General features: G+C 40.1%; 1 protein-coding gene across 1 annotated transcript; it reads right to left on the bottom strand.

Moving 5' to 3' along the window:
* Positions 1-237: 237 nt before the first annotated feature.
* Positions 238-14,134, bottom strand: TMEM175 (transmembrane protein 175). The gene is made up of 10 exons (XM_074813843.1): positions 13,947-14,134; positions 13,363-13,401; positions 12,183-12,280; positions 10,209-10,260; positions 8,908-8,943; positions 7,618-7,701; positions 6,411-6,575; positions 4,994-5,072; positions 3,115-3,256; positions 238-2,555 (listed from the first exon to the last, which is right to left on the bottom strand). The coding sequence occupies exons 1-10, from the start codon at positions 14,103-14,105 to the stop codon at positions 1,892-1,894; spliced, it is 1,518 nt and encodes a 505-aa protein (XP_074669944.1). The 5' UTR covers positions 14,106-14,134; the 3' UTR covers positions 238-1,891.
* Positions 14,135-20,914: the final 6,780 nt, after the last annotated feature.

Here is a 20,914-nt window from a genome sequence, read left to right as displayed (position 1 = left end):
CAAATCCTTGCAGGTCTCATTTTCTTCAAGTACCAATGGAAGAAGAATCAACATTTTTTTATACCACCTTAAAAGCTTTTGGGTGTTTCACACAAAATCACAGAATGGTTGAGGTTGGAAGGGACCTTGATGATTTTGAAGAAAAAAAAAAAAAAAAAAAGAGATGTCCAACATCACTTTAATTGCAGACATCAGATTTAAGTTTCACCTGCAGAGAAGAAATAAAGGGCTTGAAGCTTTGTTTTTTCACTGATTTATTACAAATACACATATTCACTGCTTATTATGTGCCTGCTGCACATTAGAAACAAAACCATATAGAACCAAAAGTGCTTTTATTAAATATCAGAAAAACCCTGTAATACACAATACAATGCAGAATCCTACTGCAAGTCATTTAACCTCAACCAGGTATAAAACCCTTTGAATACCTGAACATACTCTTTCACAAGTATGTAATACAATTTCATATCGGTACAACAGTGCTTCAAACTGAAAGCACAAGTGCTTTCAAGACTGATCACAACTGAAACAAGGTATCAGAATTTGTTTTCACTAACAATTAGTCCATGCATACTTTGCCACAGTATTTTTTAATTTTTTTAGGAGGAACAACAAAATCCCTCAAATGCCTTTAAATATGGCATTAAAGTTACCAGGCACTAAGACAGTTCAAGATACAAACTAAAGGCTCTGCCAAAAAGAAATGTGAAGTCTGCCAGGTGAGCCAGAGACTAGATGACTTTGCTCACTGTACAGCAATCTGCAGGGTAATGTTTGATAAGTTTAATAAGCATAAAGCTTACCAAACTGCACGTAAGTGTAAAAAATTCAGCATGCCATGGACTGGAACTTCTACAGGGTTAGTTTCTTTTACTGTTGCACCAAGACTCAGAATCTGTGGGATCCCTTAGTTAGCCTCTAATTAGGGAAAAACTCAACTCCCTTACCTGATGGGGAACTCTTACATATGGCAAGAAAGTCTGACTCTCTCTCTAAATATGACATCATGCCTTCAGAATAACAGAAGGATGTTCCTTTCAACAGGCATGAAAACATACACAGAAAGCCTGAGAAATCCAAACTTTCCATTTCAGATGAGCAGCTGCTTCAGAACTGAAACCAAATTTACCTCTAGTCCCACAGCTCTTTGAATATCTTCCATGGGAGATATCAAAGCTAGTTCAAACCTTGGGTACATAACCACATGAATACTCATTTGTTAAATACATCCTTTTTTAGAAGAACAGATATGCCTGAAGAACTTGTGTTCAGGTAGCCTGGAAAACTGCACAGGGGTCACAATTGCAACTCCCATCTAAACTTATGCTCAGAGCCCCTCAAAGACAAGCAGTTTTCAAAATGCTATCACAAGTTTGTGACTATGCAGAAGAGATGTTGTAACCATTAGAAAAAAAAAAAGAGGGGGACCAGCAACCTGTATGCACAAACGTTCTACCATGAGGGGCCATCCAGAAATCTGGGTCTCCATATCTTCCAAACCCTACCTTACAGTAGCACAGCCAGCTTCTATACCTGTGTTTGGCTGCCATAATGACTCCCATATGTCAGAAAAAAGGGCATTTTACTGTGCATCTGTTTGTGCACTTCTTGATTGATCATCACTACAGTTACATGTCAAGCAGCACTTTTTCCAAAACGATAACTCTAAAGGAAGGGGAACATGCTTTTCCTTGTATCCCCTATTTACCACTTTTTTTCAATTACAGGTTTTGGAGACAGGGTCTCAAGCATGATCAGCTAAAACTTAAATATGTCCCAGTTATGGCCAATGCAGGCTTTAGTTTAGATCAATATAATCCACACATTAAGAAAACGTGTTAGAAGAACTGAAGTTAATGTTACAACTTCACATGCACTACGTGGAAATTTAGGACAGTGTTTCAGTAGGAGACAAACATGCCTCCTCTTCTTCTAACAATACAACCTTCCATCTGGAGAGAGACATCACGGACTTTATGACAGTTGAAGAAATTCTAACAAAAATGCGCAAGGCAAGAAAAGCAAATGGGATTACAATCTGCATAACATGGAAAATTGCTGTGCTAAATTCACTTAACAAGCATGTTAGAAAGAAGGCCCCAAGGCTTACACAAGGGTAGAGAGCCAACTTGGCAAACATGAAGGCATGCTCCTTGCCACCATATCCAGCAAAAGGCTGCAAAGTTTCCCTTTCATGGAGGAGGGCTGTAGTCCATATTGCAAACTGGAATATGCTGGCAAAGAAAGTGATAACACAGCTGATCTGAATGGCTTCTATTTCATTGTGAGACTTCTCTGCAAATTCACTGGTCAGCTGGTAAGCTAGTGGAAGCCCACCAATGAAAGCCAATGAAAGTATGTTAAGCAGTCCCATTAATCGTGTAGCTTTTGTTACATAAAGGAAAAGTGAGTGATGGACAAACCACAAGAGACCAATTGTTACAAATGAGCCAAAGTAGGCAAGGTAATTTGGCCCATATTCACTTAAAGCTTCAAGAAGGCTGCCATGGAACTTCTCCTCAACTTCTCTGGGATCAGGGACATTGTCTTCACTGCGGAGAGAAAACTTACTTTGTTTTGCATATTACTGTTATAAAACCACACCTGGAACAACACTGAACTATGTTGCTTTACTCTGAGCAAGCAGGGAACAACAGACATCCATTCTGTAGTTCTCTAATTTGTAACTAAAACCAGCATTTCAAATAAAGGCTCTGCAAATAAATTAGATCTGAAAGGAGATCTGAAGGTAGGTTTGCATTCCTTTAGGTTAATGTAATAAAGTTGACACAGTGACTAAACAGCTTTTGTTGATAAAAGCCTTTTGTCTGAAAACATGACTAAGCCAAAAGGAAGCTTTGTTCTTCAAGATTCCCCACCCCAACATACATTAAATAGACTGATGATCACTACTACTGAAACGTGAGCATTAGAAATATCTTTTGTTTGTGTTCTGTATCTTTCCAGAAAATCATACTTAAAGTAACCACTACAGGTTTTAGAAGTCAAAGACAATGTTTGGTTAATTTTATTTCCTCAAATATTACATATAGACAAAAGTTAATATTATAATTAACAACACAAAGTGTAAGAGGCAACACAAAGCCTTACCATATATCCAAAATGAGCAGGGTTGCTACAATAGCATAGACTCCATCACTGAATGCTTCTACCCGTTCCTTACTCAGAGGCTCACTGAGGTAAAAAGTAAAGGTTTCTAAGCTATGGTGTTCCTCCTCTTCATCTCTCTGACCTGGAAACAAATCCAGATGCTTACTACAGAAAGGCAAAATCACATAGTATAAAACAAGGTAGTTAAACAACCTACTGTGACCTCCCTTTCTCTTTCTCCCCACCTGCCAAATCTATCTGTAGAAAGAAGGGTGCTGTTCATTCACACAGGTAGTCACTCCACTTTTTTTGGCAGCTGTGCCTCTCTCTGAAGTTCATGTTGTTTTCAGGACAACAAGTGCTTCAGGGACAAAAAAGCACTGTCCTTTAAACTGTATGGGAGACTATTTCCACCAAGTGAATAATGACTCAAAGCTGTAATTGAACAAAACATTTGAGCTAAACAAATCAGATGCTGTGCCTCAGGAAACCCTAACAGTAGGTCCTCTAAGGCAGTGTGGAGAACTTATACTGCATGGGAGAAAAAAATCACTGGGCTACACTGGGACATCAAATGGTGTACTTTAAAATAAATCTAGTCTCTGGTCAAAAGGTAGGGCTCTGGAGCTTTTATAGGAAATGTCAAACACATCCCTAACGACTGGGCTCTGAACTGCCCAGCTAGCCAAGCTGCACCACTTCAGGAGTATAGACTGGATGAAGAAAAAGCTTACAGCTTTCAGACAAAGTTAAGGAGAGGAACTGAATGAAAAGCAAGTGTAATCACAACTCAGTCAATAGAGCAGTAATTTATGTCAGCCATCTGATGGGGGGAGACATACACAGACAAGACCTGACTGCAAATTGCAGTGCCGCTGTTGCAACAGACACAGGCAATATTTGTATGTTTATTCTCTGGCTCTGACAGTGTGGCTTTAGCCATTTCAGAGCATTTCTGCCTCCCGGTCTATTATTGCTACCACATGGGGGAGTCAAAAGTATGTTCCCATTTGCAGTGTACCCAGATGGACTTGTACTAGGCTGAACAGCAGCAGCAGAAGCACAAAGGTGTTATTCTTGTGACTCACCTCAGGAGTGCCAGTTCCAAAGACATGATCTGTTCAGTGTTTTTGTGGTCAGTTTATATTGCTCTCCATGTTTTGGCTGAGTAGGTTGCATGATACCACCTTCTCCTTTATTTTGGCACTGGCAACCTCCTTCTCAGCAGAGTTTAAGAGCAGCTCTGGCTTTTGGTGTGGTTGTGCAATTGTTAGTGCTGACACAAGGAGGGCATAAAGAACATAGGCAAGGAGCATGAGGGAAGGAAGCATGGATTTAGGCTGACTTAAACGAAGTGCAAAGGGATATCTTTAGACCACAGTAGTTAGATTAATGAGATCTAACACTCTAAACTGGAAAAGTTCGATTTATAGGTGCTCTGCTTGCCAGTTTGAAAATGTGGGACCACACAGTATTGCTGGGAAGAAAGTGATACAGGCATAGACCTTGCTTCCTATATTCTTCAATCCCCACGCTCCCTTTTTTAGGAGGGAAAAGGGATAGAAGGCCTGCATCCATCATTCATGTACTTCTGTGTGTCAGGATGCACATGCATGTTCAGGACAAACCAGAGAGGTTTTGCACTCAGAAATTATCTTCGAATGGGTTGTATGTTACACAAATCTAGTCACAAATTAAGGGAAACCAGGGAGCAAGTGCAAAACTGTTTAGAAGCACAACAAAAAAACCCAAAATCACTATGTTCCAAGACATAATGAAATGGAAGTAGAACTAAAACTACTTCATTCAAGGCTTTTGGACAACATGTTGAAAACCTGGTAACGTATCTGAACATAGTCCTATGAATATTGTTACTCACCAACAATCTTGGTTTTACACCATGTAACAAATCGAGTGAGATGTGGAAAAATGATTACGAGCCCAAGAAGTACATAAGACTACGGAGAGGAAAAGGAACACAGTTTAAATTTAGTTACCAAAATATAAATTACCTTCCAAGTTTAATATGAAATTGTTACTATCAATCTTCAGGTATAATCACATTGAGAAAAACAAATCTTGACTTTATGACATGGAAAAGGCTCACCTGAAATGCACATGCACCTCCTGAACACTGCACGTGCAACCTAATACTGCTTTTTGATAGCTAATTTAGTACCAGTAATAAAGCATGCTAAAAAACAAAGGGAAATAATTCTGCTAACAAAAATGCAGTAATGATTTCTTTGGAAGATCAAGAACTGTCCCACATGATCCCTATGGGTCCCTTCTAACTTGAGCACTTCTGTTGTTCTGATTCTACTTCTTGTGTCCCAAAGACCCCTCAGGGGGTCATAAGTGGTTCACAGGCTTTTGCACAGGTCTAAGGACAAGAGCAACTTTGAGACTAATTTCATCGTTATTAATATTAAAAGAAAATACACTAGTGAACAAGAGGAGAAAGAAGAGGGAAGTAAGGGTGTAAGAGGAAAACATACTTCCAGTTAAAATTAGGCCTTTTCACATTTGGACTCATAACTGTCCCTTTTATCAACAACAACCTGATTCCTCCCAAATTTGGGGATTATTTAAACACTGCTAATTCACATGGAATCTTTCTCAAAATTCAGTTAAATCCACCTTTACCTAAAACAAGACAGAGGAAAGGAAGCTCAGGATACATCCAAAAACTAGATTTCATTTCCAAGCAGGGGTTCTGAGAAAGATTAAAGCTATTAATAAGTAGGAGCAACTCACTGTCATTTAATAAAGATGGCAGAGAAAAAGGCTGTGTAAGAGCGGACCTTAGCAAAAAACATTTGTTTTGAGATGCAGGTTGGCCCACTGATCTTGCTTATTCTATTTGCTCTTACACCCTGAGTTAGTGCAGCAATTATATTCACTTGTCTTCAGTTTGTGCAATGGGATGCTTATTACATGTAACCTTCCACATTATCTCACCTACTTATGATGAGCAAGATGCTAAGTTACAGTTTAGAAGACCTGCTTCTAATTAAAAGAAACATTAAAAAAGAAAATCAGGCAGAGCAGGTAAAGCAAATATTGTAGCAAAATATTCTTTCAAAACTATCCAAACTCATGGATCAAATTACAGACTGATAACTGTGAATTGAACACATTCAATGCAAAATAGCATCCATGATTACACCACCACAGAACTGGCAATTAAGAAAATTTGCGTATTTAACATGGACAGCATTATTTTAACACACAGTCCTAAACACAACTAATACAAACTGCTGCGTCAAAGTTTTCAGTTAACTGGGAGAACTTACCAAAGGAATAAAGAAAAAAGAAAAGATGGCTGCTAAAAAGCATAAAGCTGGTCCTCTTAGGATAATTTTTAAGATATGACGTTTATAGAAATTCTGATTTTCAGACACCTGTATCTGTTGATTCAGTAAGTGTGGGTGATAGAATCCATATGCTACTATCACAGCCTGCAAGAAGAGCATTACTGCAGTTATTACATAGAAGTATATGCAGCTTTTCAAATACAAACCTGTAAAACTATAAGTGAACAAATTGCAAAACACTTTCATCTTTACTCTTCACTCCCACATTGTCCTGGTTTAGCTAGGATAGGGTTAAGTTTCCCCAGCAGTGGGGGGAAGCTCTAGCCGGGTTATTCAATACCATGCTGACGTCACCTCCAGGCGCCCAAGCGCAGGAGTGCAGCAGCGGCAGAATCAGTGAACGCTGGGAGAATCAGTGAACACGGGTGTTTTGCGATCTCTCTCTCTCACTGCTGTATCGGTACATACCTTGCTCTGTTCATTGTTATTACTGTTATTGTTATTGTTGTTGTTTGTTGTGTTGCTGTTGCACTGTTTTATTAAACCTCTCCTTATCTCAGCCCCGGGGCTTTGTATTTCACTCCCTTTGTGGGGGAGGGGCAGAGGCTGCGTGGTCTCGGACCCCGGCCGGACCTAAACCACCACACACATGGAGGGCTGGTCCTAGAAGCTCTGAGATTTCATAATACACTGCATGTCAAGATTTTAGTCTTCTCTGCAGAGCTTGTCATGACCATGGATCTTATATGAAGAGGAATGAAGACCTCCACAATAAGGAACAGGAAGCGACAAGGCACTACACCAGGAGAAAACCAGTGCCATTGGACCGAGGCCGAAAGCCCATGTTCACTCTGGCATCGCTGCATGGCTCAGTAAGAACCTCAGCAGGAAAAGTCAATTGCTATTTCTCCAAAGCATTTTTAATGAGTAGGAAGGGAACTACTAGTCTGTGGACTTTATGATCAGCTGATTTTGTTGCATATATCAGCTTCACAGGACAGTGGCAATACAAACTTTCATCTCATATACAGATACTATATTATCACAACAGGCAGAACTTTGAAAAAGGATCTATACAAACAAAAAAGATATTTAGCAATTTATACCCATAGTTAAGAAATACAATTTTAGCTCTACCCAAGAAAATCTATTTAAAAGTGAAAATGTAAATGGAGAGCTCCAATACCTGTATAAGGCCAATGACAACAGCACAGACACTGAACAGGAAAATGCCAAAAGGTACCTCTGGGAAGGAGGCCATTAAGGAAAACTAGAAAAAAATGCAACTAGATCAAATATTTAAGAAGTAATGTAGGAATAACAGTAGAGAAATGGAAGCACTCTTCATTCAATACTGAAATTCAAAAAGCTAAATAATACTTTGCATTTCAACATAATTCCACTAAATGCAATTTCTAGCCACAAATACATGCAGGCATCCCAACAAAAGGCATCTAGAGAGATGGCTCTGCTCTCATGTTGATACCGCAAAACCTTAACCTCTCTGACACTATGCCTCCATAATAACTACAGACTGGCTGGTAGCTCAGCATGAAGTTTAACAGTATTTTCAGTGGACAAGATGTTCATAGCTGCGAAAATTCTTGATATTAGGATACCTTTTTGAATCTTTTAATTTTTCTACCTCCATGACTCCTTGTTGTATTAATTTCTGCAGCTTCATTAGGGGGGAAAAAAAAAGCAGGGAGTAGTATTAGGGTAACTGACAACCTTCCAAAAACTATTTCAGCTTCAAGGCAACATAAAAAGTATATGCTCTTGCTGATAAAGATTGTTTTACTGACCACAGCCTTATTCTTTGCAGACTAATATGTAACACAGATATATCCACAGAGAAACTGGTGCCTGACATATAAATCTGTTCTATACATACAAAAAAAGTCAAGATGCATTTTAAGCAACTGTTTTATTCTGCTAATACAGTGTTCAGTTGCAAATATTCTTGCTAGGTCTAAAGGTCATCTGACCAGAAATTGTGCAGAACATTAAATTTGAAGATTTAAAAAATCTTACAGAATTCACCTTGCTGAATAAGTCAAAAGTGATACCAAAAACTGTCTGGATTCTGTCTGGAAAAGGTTCTGTCAACTAAAGAGGAGTTTGAAACACAGGTTTAGTTCCCTTACAAAATGCAAAATTCTCATCACACAGCTTTGACATATTTCAATACAGCTACTTTTTAAAAAGAAATCATGGGAAACTACTACTTTCCATTATTACCATTTTTCTTCTAGAATACCCGTTTTCTGCCAGGTCTATAACATGCAGTAATTGAAGGTTATAACATGTCCTCATGAATTTTAAACAATGGATAATAATAATAAATTATTACAGTGGATTCAGGGTTTATACTATAGTAACACTTTCCCGGGTTTCTGAATACTTTGGTTTCCAAATAAAAAAAGAAAAAACCCCTGTAATTTAAACATATGCCAAATGTTAGAAAAGTACTTACTGTGTATGGCAAGAAAGTTATGATCATCATACAAGCCTAGAAAAGAAAAAAGCATACTGAAACCCTAGGTAAAATACAAAGCAAGCAATTCCCTCATTAAAAATATGTCCAGAGAATGCAACACAAACAGATCAAATGCTTGTGCGGTGTCATGAAGAAAACCGTATTTCTGAAGTTGCTGAGCTTTGACTGTTAACAAATGGTCGGTTCTGTACACATCTTCCCTGTTTGCTATCCAAACTGTACAGGCTTATTTTAGAAAACACTAGTTTTGTTATCAATACCACAGGTAAAAGTTTTGCTACCGTTCTTAACAGACTTCTTTCTAAAGTAGCAATGCCAAAAGTACCACATCTCCTAAAGAGGTGTTTCTGATTGGTCAAAAATATTAATCTCTGATCACAAATATTTCATATATAAAAAAGCTAAATTAAAAAAAAAAAAAACAAACCACAAGCACAAAGCAATTCATTGCTTTTAAGAATTCCATGCCTTAAGCTAGTCCTCTAACGTAATTTCCTGTAGTCTTATCTCACAGAGTTTAAACTCTATTTTTTTATTAACAAAACTTAATTAACTGTGTGGCTGAACACTGTCAGAGAACAGACTTTTAAACAATGTAGAAAAATACAAAGTTCTAGCTGAAAGTAAGAATACGTTCACTATTGTAGCATCCCATTACAACTACTAGTAACGAAGACATTACAGGGTGACTTGTTAAAAAACATACTCAAATAAAATGAAGAATTTTTAAGAGATAAAATTTAAGCAAGTCTAAAGCTCAAAACACTGATTCAGAGATTGCTGTCTCAGTGGTAGTTTTTGAAAGATCATATAATCCTCCGTTCGAAATAAGCTTCAGAATTAATTTCTAAGCAACTTAAACAGAGAAATGACTGAAACATTACTGTAATTCAAACCTACCACTAAGATTTTTTGCCACAAGAGACACAGCATTTCATTTGCTTAAGCCTGGAGAACAGATACTTCAGCTGGACACAGATGAACAGGGTCAAAAGCTTTTGCCATAAGTACCTCTTCAGTTCCCTCAGATGAACTTCAAACTAACCTGTTGCAGAGCTGCTTTTAGCTTATAGTAAAACATGTGGAAGTTAAAAGCAAGCTAGTTATCAATCAGCCACTTTGGCAAGGATGAATTCAAATTCTCTGTATCTTCCTGACTTGGAAATTTGGCAGTTATGCTATTTAAATTAGAAACTTTTGGATATACACATACAGACTTAAGAAAAAGTGACCTGTACTTGCTAGCTAAAACACCCAACATGTCTGACAAGACTCACCAGATTTAGAAGAGCCAGGACATCATCTATATGCTCTATCACCTGAAACAACCTGTCAAGGCAAGGCAAGATATCATGAACAAGCTAACTATCAAAAATATGTTTTACAACACTGTATACAACTTGTACAGTTATGATTCTCCTTTGCTTCATAATTCATACTAGTTGTCCAGGTGCTACCAAAACTCATTAGCTCAAATATGGCAGTAATTTGTTAGAAAAATTTGAAAAGCAAGATACAAACAGTCACGTTCAATCATGGAGCAGTTATTAAGCACCTCATTTCTATTTGAAGGACAAGTGGCATATGATGCAGCAAACTGGCTTCCCCCCTCAACTTTATCTTTCCTCTACACCTGAAATTATGTATTTATTTTGAAGTAAATGTCACCATCGTTAACAGCCAATTCATCCATGAAGAAGTGATCCAGATGTCAGTTCTGACCCATCGAGTCACATACCAGAAATCTAACAAGGCAGTGAGCTACAAATGGATACCAATCCTCAGAAAAAAAGATACAGGGGTGATTTGGGAGTAGGAGCTGATGATTCTCTGGAGCACTTGCCGTTTCACTGTAAGACAAAATGCAGCCAAATCACAGGGCAGGTTTCTGGTTTGCTTCCTCCCAACAGCTACTTTGTTCCGGGACAGGACAGCCAGCAAACTGCTAGTGAACTGCACAAGGCTTGGGAACCACAGGACAACTATCATTAGCTGTCAATTAATCACCTACTTACTTGAACACATGCACGCCCAGAACTAACAGGAGACTGACAGCTTGTGCTCACTGCTCAAGCAGATGCTTATGAAGCATGAACAAAGGCAGACTTTCACCAGCAGGCACTGTTCACTGCTCACTCAAGAACTTGAACAAGTCCATCTGCTAGTCTGATGCCAAAATAAAAATACAGGCACCAGACTGACTTTGAGCTTGTCAGATGAAGCAGTGTTGTGTAGGGATCTGAGCCCTGCAGTACCACTGCACAGATCTTCCAGAGCAGATCCAGATGTTCAGAATCCATAGAGTCTCAGATTTTTGTCTCATATGCCATTGTGAAGAGCTATTATTTTGATTTTTTCCTGAGTTCTTCTTGGGAGAACAGAGGCAAGTTCATGCTGTTAAGGCCAGAGTATTTTCAGAATTTTAAGGCTTAAAATCATTTCTCCTGAAGATACAGCATAGTTATTACTACACAAAGAATATAAACTTTTCTTCCAAACTGCCCCACACCTTTTTAATGAAATCACTGGTCCACAGAAGTGTCCCTTATAATCAGTAGAACTAATCACCCTCCACAAAACCCTAAACTATTCAAAGACTATGCCTCTGCATTTACTTATTCAAGCAAAGAAAAGCAATGTGATAAAAGCACTGATGTTGACTGTTGAATTATGGGTTGCACACGTCTATTAGAATGCAGTCAATCCACTTACCCAGGGAAAGAATACAGTAACATTTATAAATTTCAAAATTCAAACAAAAACTGCCCTGATTCTAGTATGATACCTGCACATCAATTTCTTTTTAACTACCAAGACATGGGCAGATGGTAGTGTCCAGAGCTCTGTAAAATGCAGCATCTGCAACATTACAATCGATTTTGTGAGAGGCACTGTTGAGGACTGAGAGAGACAAGTTTTAGTCCAGCTGTACTGTATCAGTTCCTCTATTTGTGTAGCATACAAGTTACAAAGTCATGCTTTCTCAGCGTAAGTAGAAATTTAATTCCATCTACAATGATATAAAATGAAGAGTAATTTATATTGCTTGTTCTTCTCTGCATCACTGTGTCAATGGTGCAAGAGTAGTTATTCACTGCTTAGGGTAGCATTTCTTTACAATTAATTTTTTTATATTGTTCAACAAAAGACAATTAGAAATGTATCAGCAAGACAGAAGTGTATCAGACACATGGTTACCTCCTGTCCTTTTAAACAGTCTTTAACTTTGAAGTTAAACGCTGTGCTCCTACCTTACATGAGCTGCCCATGCCACTGTGACTATTAAGAAGGTCATCAAGTAGACCGCAATTTTTGCTAGAAGAAGTTGCTGAACACTTTCACCTAGTTTCTGAAAGTAACACCCAAAGTTAAATGTTACATTGTGAAATTATTAGCAATATCTGCAAATGAAGAAGGACATGCAGCCATGTAACACATTTTTTAAAAATGCCTGCCAAGAATCCAGTTCTCTTCCAACAACCTTTTTTACTACCATGCAGAGGAACTGGTTTATTAAACACTTGTAAGTATGCTAACATGTGTAGTCACTGGCATACTATGTACTAACACATCTCTTAAATCTGTAAAAGGTCTTCCCAACGCTCTGTTCATCTTGCCTTTCATTTATGCACTCTCTCATCAGTTACTGGCCACAAAATGCCTTTTATTTTCTTAGCACTGACTTCTGGAGTAGAAGCATCATACAGGTTTTCACGTGGTGATTGTTAACAGTGAGGAAGGGGAGGGCTTAACCACAGCAAATTTTGCATGTACCACCACAATGGCTTAAATAGATTCATGTGGCGTATTTGCCACACTATGGATCACACTTGAGTTTCCTAAACTAAATGAGACAAAATATTTGCATCTAGGACTGTTTTTAAGAACAGAAAAATAAATATTAATTAAATAAACCCTGTAAACTTTCTCAAATAATTAAATTGTTTCCTAGTATTCCTGTTTCTTTCAGGATTAGTTTATTTTCTGTAGTCTTCTTTTTCCACCTTTGTTTATTCTTATTACATTTATTATTAACCTGATTTTAAAACCAGCATTCAGCTTGCACTATGTAAGTGACTCCTCTAAGTGATGATGTATTTAGCAAAAAGAGCAGATGCTTTCTGAAAGATGTTTTGGTCAGGCTGGCAATTTATTTTCCATACAAAAGTAACTCGATAAAATCTATGGCCAATATACACCTCATTCAGACTTTATATCACAACTTTTGCAGATTACACAGATCTTCAACTAAGTTTTTCAGCCAAATTCAACAGCTCCTCCCCCTAGGGGAAATTTATATTGTCTTTAATGTTACTTAATGGCTTGGGCTTTTTGAAAGTCTGGAACTTGAAATAAAGTGAGGTGCTAAATTAAGATATTACACATACTTGCAAAGACACAAGAAACAACCAATCAAAAGACATATGATACCTGATCAGGATGTATTTTTGTGTGAGCCACAGGCAAAATCTGAAAGAACAAAACCTTATTAGTACATGGCATTCGTTTCCTCATTCAGAGATTTATTAAAATTCAAAAAAACTTCAGGTGCCTGCAAATATTCCTGTATCACGTAGCTACTAACAGCCTGCAGTTCGGGAAGACAGAATCACTTTTCAGCCACAGCGGTACAACGCTGTTACCTCCCCACCGCGACCGTTTATTGCGACCCGGGGATGGCCGGTCGCACTGGCCAGCACACGGCTTCCAGGCTCCGGGACCGGCGCCGACATCTCGCGGTAGCGCTGCGGGAACGGGGCTGGGGCGAAACAGGCGACCACAGCTCCCGGAAAGCGCCGGGCCCACAAGCCCACGGACAGGGCACGGGCATGGGCACAACCCGGGGAGCCCCGGACAAGCTGCCGGTGCTCGGTGTCCAACGGCGGGCCCCGGGCCTGGCCGCCCTGCCAGGCCTCCCCGCGGCGCCAGCCCGCCCTGAGCCCCGCCACTCCGCCGCCGCCGGCCCCGGTTCCGCGTCGGGCAGGCCCCACGGCACGGCTGGGCCGGGCGCTCACCATCACCGTGGCGATGACGGAGAGCAGTGCATCGCTGTAGGCCAGCAGCCGGTGCGACGGCTGCGTGCTGCTCCCCAGCTCCCTGCCGCGCACCGAGACCGGCTCGGGCTCCGCCGCCCCGCCACCGAGGTCCGGCGCCGCGGCCCGTGGAGTCGACATGGCCCCCCCTGCGCTCCGCTCGCAGCGGCGGCTGTTGGGCGGGGCAGGAGGAGCGCTGCCCCTCCCGCGGCCCTCGGTGAGGCGGGAGCCGCAGGCCTCTTCCTGAGGGAGCCCTAGCGCAGGGCGATGGGGCCGCGCTTCCGGGGACAGCTCGTGCTGCTGTTGGAAATAGTTAAATACGTATGAACTGAGGGAGATTTTCCTTACGTCTGGGGATGTCTGTGTGGTGTCTTGAGATCTTAACATTGATGGCTGATAACAGGTGACTTGAGTTGGTGGGCCCTGCGGGGAGAAACAGTGTTATAAATGATGAGTTACACACCACCAAAGCTCTTTACAGCTCGTGTAATATACACCAAAGATTACACATACCAGGGGTTGTAGTTTCTGAAGATTCTCAGGTTTTTTTATAACTCATATTTTAAAATCTGTATCTGAATTCCGGAGTAACTTTTTTTTGCACTGTTTTTTGTTTTGGTTTGTTTTTTTACCAGCCTAACCAACCTTGTCCCATCACTTTAAACCATTTGGCATTTGTTTTATGTGCCGCCTTCTGTCCTTTGGAGCTGTGAGCTGGAGGCTTTTGGTTTATGTTCAGGTTTTCATTCTGTTCACATGTTTAGTTCATACCATAACGATAGTCTGTTTAGAATATATAGGGTTTAAAGCACAACTTGGGTGGAAACTGTAACGGAAGTGATTCAAACACTCTTGCAAAGTGGTTTTATTGCAGAGAAAAAGTTGCCTTTTTAAAGTCTTTTGCTGTAACTGAAAGAGAATCTGGGTCTTCAAAGTGATTCACGGAAAACAGACTCCACAACTTGAATAGAGTTATAAAGCAGGTATGTTTTACTCCGACCGGGGTGCAAGGGGATTTCTCCACAAAGCTTGCACGCCCACAGCACTTTTTACCAGAAACCTATAGAGTGTGGATATACATATTCATTGGATTGCATAACACAAATATACATATGCATGAGTAAGGCTGGGTTAGTTCAAAAGGCTGGTGTCAGCAGTTTATGTTATCTTTGCACCTGCGCATTGCCTCCTGGGGGGCGTCTTCGGGAGGAAGGCTCGTAGTCTTTCTCACGTTGTTTTTCCCTTGGAGCATGTGCAGATTCTCTTAGCCAATTTCTTGAACAACAAAAATATTTTTCAGCCGGTTTACTCATCCTACAATCCGTATATGGCTATCTTTACTCATTACTGAGGCCCAACTAGTTAGACTACACCTGTTCTTCAAGGACAAAAACATAATTATTTTGCTGAACACTGCAGTTCTTGGTAGATTTTCACAGTAAACCGCTTTGTTTTGATGGACACAGTAGTCCTTGGTAAAACTCCACAGAACAGTCTGGGAAAGCAGGATTCTTAGCAATATTAAAAAATACTATAAGTAATACTATAACTTGCTATAAGTAAGGAAATAAGTTGCTAAGCAGTTTTCTATAAGTAAATAAGTAAATAAGTCTTAAAACAAGTTATCATTTCTCTGTATCAAAAGGAAGCATACCTGAATTTATGATAGGTTTTTGTCTGGCAGTATCTTTGTCATCATAAACTTTGTATTTTCAGTTTCTAGAAAGGCTATTCACTAAATAATTTCATAAGAGAAATCCAGAGAAGAGGCCAAGAATTCAGATATCATGAAGAATTCAAACTGCAGAGAGAAAAAACGCACTGTGATGGAGTGGAAATATTCTAGGTTTGCACAAATTTCAATCTGAAAATACGTTGAGAATAAAGTTTAATTCATAAACAGTTGGCTCAGCTTACTGATGAGAATTTGATATCCAAGATGTTCTAGGCTGAAATACATCAGATACTGCATTCTTGTAGTACAGGATGCTGCCTCCAGTAAACAGTAACTGATTTTCCTCAACTGAAGGTAACAGTACAGAGACCAGTGGGGTGGATGCCATAGACCTGCCTATATGCCAGAACTGATTAGCCTGAGAGTCTGATATGCCTGAAACTTCAAGTGTTCTTCCTGGAAAGAAGAATGTGAAAAAAGCTGGGAATCTTGGCTGCACTCAGAAGCAAAAAGAGACTGGAGGAAAGAGCTGAAAAACTGAGAGGCCTCACCTGGAAAAAAACAACATCCAAGTAGCTTTTTAGCGTGCGTATGGGGAAAGTCTCATTAGGCACTAATAATGGGCCTTAGCAAAGAGTGGGCTGGGAAATTACCTTGGGAGATCTTGGTGGAGTGCCAGAAACAGTCCAGAGGGAAGGGGCAGAATACATTTGCCCATAAGAACAGCATTTGTTCTGTAGAAGTTTCCCGAGGAAGGTATATTTGTTGGGGTTGACCTGAGTGGTCTGAGCTGGAGCACACATTATTGAACTAATTACAGAAGAGGTGACTGAGACACAGAGCCATTTCAACTGTGAGATCTCACAACTCAATCTCTTTTCATAAGCAAGTTGAACTGAAGTGTTGTATAGATGATGAGACAAAACAGAACGGTGGCAAAAATAAATCTGTAAAACAAAGGGGCAAGCCTGTGGCTGAAATAATTAATTGGTGTGCCAAATATAAGCAGAATATGTATGGACTTCAGCTGGGGCAGGTACAGTTCTATGGCTCCAACAGTAATTTTTTCATGAGGTCCTGGGATGCAGAGCAATATTGAAAGTTCAGCTGCTGAAATGATCCCACTTTTAAGAGGTCTTCTAATTCATCTCTCCATTTTCCATAGCAGCTTTCTGAAACTGGTGACACTGATGGTGCTTTTTACACTTGGTCAAGAAACATCAGCAAAAGAGGCAAAGGAAAACATGAGTCTTACAGAAGCAATTGATATTCCTTGAACAAATTCACTAATGATAGATGAATCTTGACTGGGATAGCTGCCTTGTAAAACACAACCCCACCGTCACAGGCAGCGGAACAGTTTTGTTGCAGGGAATTTGACTTAATTTATTGCCAATTAGCAAATTTTTAATTACTGATCCTAAATTTGAAAAATAAAGAAAACAAAAGATCACTTAGGGAAAACACCCCAACTTCCCTTTGGACACCTCCCTGCTTCCTGGCCTCAGTCCCTTGGGTGATGTCACGAGATGGATGGGGAGCATGAGATCAGGCTCAGTGTGTTGTGGTTGCTTTTCTTTCTCTCCTCCATGTTTCTGTCTTCACTCCTTTGGCATTGGCTTCTCCACCATCTGCAGACCCATCAGAGGCATACCTGCCATGTGTCTTTTGTGCATCTGCCCCTGTGTGGGTGTCTCTCTGCTCTTGTCCTGCTCAGGCAACTTCTCTTGTGCCACCTTTTTCTCCAGCTTCCTCCTGCCTTCATGTCTCTCCTGTCCTGGCACCTCTTCCTCTGCTCTGGTGTCCCTTGCTCCTGTTTTTTTGGTTTCTCACTTACAAAGGTTGACTGTTCTTTCTATTTTCTTTTTTTTCCTTTTACATTCAAAGCTGAGGTTGGAGTATACATATACTCTACATCAGGGGTTCTCAACCTTTCCTTCACCACAGACCCCCTTTAAATACCTTTTGTGGCCGCAGACCACCAAGACTTAATTCAAGATTTAAAGCACTAGGCTGCATCAAGTATTTATTTCAATTTTCTCATGAAGGGTCCTGAAATTTGGAGAGAAGGGGAAATAAGTTAATCTCTTAATGCACACACTCCTGTTATATCTTTATTGCAATGATTCCATATGAATTTTATAACATCAACACTCTTCTTGCTCAAATGGCCCATTTTATGGTATTTCAATGTGCTAATTCCGAATTTGATGTCAATTTTTACATTAAAATCTGATGAAAAGTTTTTATAATTCTTCTCACCCCCCCCCTTGTTTGTCTGTGTTCAGTCACTATATATATTTGTTTATGGGTCCAGGGCCACCACTTGGAGGAACAAACTTCAGCCCTGTTGTGGCCCTAGAGGGCTGTTGGGTTAAGAAGTCTTTATGAGAAAAACTGCCTAGTTAAAGTGGGTCCCTGTGGCAATTGAGGCACTGACTCTCCATGAAGTGCAAAAGGAAAGACCCTTTATTATTACAACAGTACATATTTATGCTATGGTTAAAGCTCTTACTTCATAGTTAGCAAACCAGCAATTAGACAGTTATCAACCTTTTCTCCTATCAGCATAAGACCACTCTAACACACGCTGTGCAGACCAATCTACTTCCCATTCACGCACTGTTCACACACCGGTAACTTTTCCCAGTTCAGTGTTGCAGCCGTCCGTTGTTTTTCCCTGCCACCTTAGCACAACTCGGCAGTTTCTTATCTTTCTCCCAAGGCCTGTTTCTCATCAAAGCCTTGCTGCTTCTCAGGGGCTGCACAGAGCTGACAGACCGATGTCAACTTGCCTCTCTCCCACAGGTCCCACCAACCATACTAGCACTGAAACTACAATCACGTGGAACCATTAATATGACATACGCTTACAAAAGGCACAGGAAAACGAAAGCTAGAAAATGATATGAATATAATTTTACAAGTTGTACTTAACACAAGCTGTTGGGAAAAAGAGACCATAGTATGTTTGTGTAATTACAACTAATGATTATGAGAAGACCCTTGAGGGGGCGGGGGAGGGGCATGGGAAAAGGAGGCACAGTGCTTGCCATGGGCCAGACCAAAGGTTTTCAGGCTGGACGTTCCCCACTCCTGCTTTAAGTCTTTGCGAATCCCCTGTGACAACATCACGGCCCCCCAAGGGTCCACAGACCACAGGTTGAGAACCACTCCTCTGCATTATAAAACACGCTGAGGAGCATATGTTCAATGAGAATAGTGTATAAGAGACAAGGTAAAGCACAAGTATTTTAGAATGCAGCATAATATGAATTCATGATGGAGGAGACTGAAATTCTTCATATGAATGTTTTCCTGTGCTTTGTATGAAGTGTTTTATGGAACATGTAACTTGAGCTCGAAGTGTATTTATGACACAGAATTGAAATACTTCCAAGTACACAAATCTCTGTATGACTAGTTTAATTTTGTATTGTATCAGAATAAATTCTGAAGCTAAAGAAAGGCAACAAAATAGATGAGATAAGGGATTTCATAGGGCACTTCTGATAATCATTAACTGTGGTTTAAAGTCTTCCTTTTTATTGCTGTCATTCACACACACTTAATCAATCAACGTCCTCTGAGAACCGGTATTTTTTGGTGTTATGTGCAGAAAACTTTGTTCCTAGGATAAAAAAAGAAAGTCAAAATCAAAAGGGGTGCAGATGGCCTCTTTCCTGCAACCAAGTCACCTCTTTATGTATCACTCTGTAGAGAGGTGGTTCTCACCAAGGGTAACTGGCCCATTGCAGCACACTAGCTACCACTTGAGTTACCACAATTAGGCAGAGCCTTCTCTGTCAGGGAAGGCAGCTGGTCTGCCAACAACCTGATTGAAGAGGAGTTTGACCTTGATAAGATTCTGGTGTACTCTTGAGATAGGGAAGCTTTGCTTCAAGCAAATAACTTTCAAGGAGCTGCAGACTACACAGCAGGATGAAGTAAGCAGGGAGAAAACTGATAAAGGTTATCCAATGAGAATGTTAAAAACAACTTTTTGATCAGTTATGTTTGGCATAATGGCACCTGAAATATATAAAAATGTATGCTTTTAGTAATAAAAAAAACTTAGCTGCTTATTCACCCATGTGAGCGTGTTTGTGTGTCGCTTTGTCTGTCTCTACAGTGACACTTCTCCAGTCATTCCTGCAGCTGAAATACAATTTTGCTTTATTTTTTTTTTAAGGATTGGCTTTGACTCATTTGTCTAAGTGCTTTGCCTTCATTAATGCTTTTATTATCTCATATACCTCACTACTGTGTCCTGAAGTGAAGGCATCCTACGTCCTAGCAGTAAAGACTGCTTTGCAGAATGAACACACATCTCTTGCAAGATGTTTGCTGGTGGCCTGGTCTTATGATGGCCAGTAGTAAAGCCTTCAGTTGTAGCTGAAGTCATACCTGCATCTCAGTACCACTCTTGTTATGGTTTAAGGCGCATAGATTATGGAGCAACATTTTCAGAAATGACTACTGGTTTAGAGAAGCTGAGCTCAACATAATGTATTGCAGCAGTGTAGAGCTGCTCAGCAGGACAAGGGTTTTTAAGACCAGATGCATCTGTTGTCATTACTAGGTAGCTTTGCCACACTGTGCTGTACTCAGATGCTCCAGTGTGCTGTTGCACTGTGTTCTGAAATAAACCAAAGGCAAACAGTGCTTCCAAATGGGCAGTGCTTCTTTGCTTAGTTTAGATACTTGAGTTCAGCTGTTTCCTACTAGTATCTCTTCATCAAGGCAAACAGTAGGAAAAAAGGGGTGTGTAAAATGAATTGCAAGAGCCTGACCACTGACAAGTTTAAGATTTGTTGAGCTAGGGCACAGCTTTTAGTCTCAGAATTCAAGGTAACTTACAATGAACCCACTGTCTTCATCACTGTTTCTACAGAGCATGCTGTTGGTTGCTCTACAGCTCCTCACTTAGACACTGACACAAATAGTATTTGAGAAGAAGAGCACAGCTTACCACCTGGAGCTGTTATGAACATCTGTTCTTGCATAAAGAGATACATTTCTGCACAGTTCACTACTGCAGCTGAGAACAATATATGGATATTATGCCTAGGACAAAGTGTCATTTGCCCTTAAAAATTCAGAGAAAATCTCTGTGCTGTTTTGCTGTCTTGAAGTGCTTTCCAGTCAGCACTTAGAAGAAAGAGTAAGAATGGGGGCTTGGGAGACTGTGCAAAAGCACTGGCTTAGCTGTGTTCACAGTTTACGTAATAACACTTCTGCAGAATTTAGCAGGACCACAGTTAGCCAAACACAG

The sequence above is a fragment of the Strix aluco genome, chromosome Z (assembly GCF_031877795.1).
Source record: "Strix aluco isolate bStrAlu1 chromosome Z, bStrAlu1.hap1, whole genome shotgun sequence".
In the NCBI taxonomy this organism is placed as follows: Eukaryota; Metazoa; Chordata; class Aves; order Strigiformes; family Strigidae; genus Strix; species Strix aluco.
Note: the sequence above shows the minus strand (reverse complement) of the source record. Positions and strands in the feature narration are given on the sequence as shown.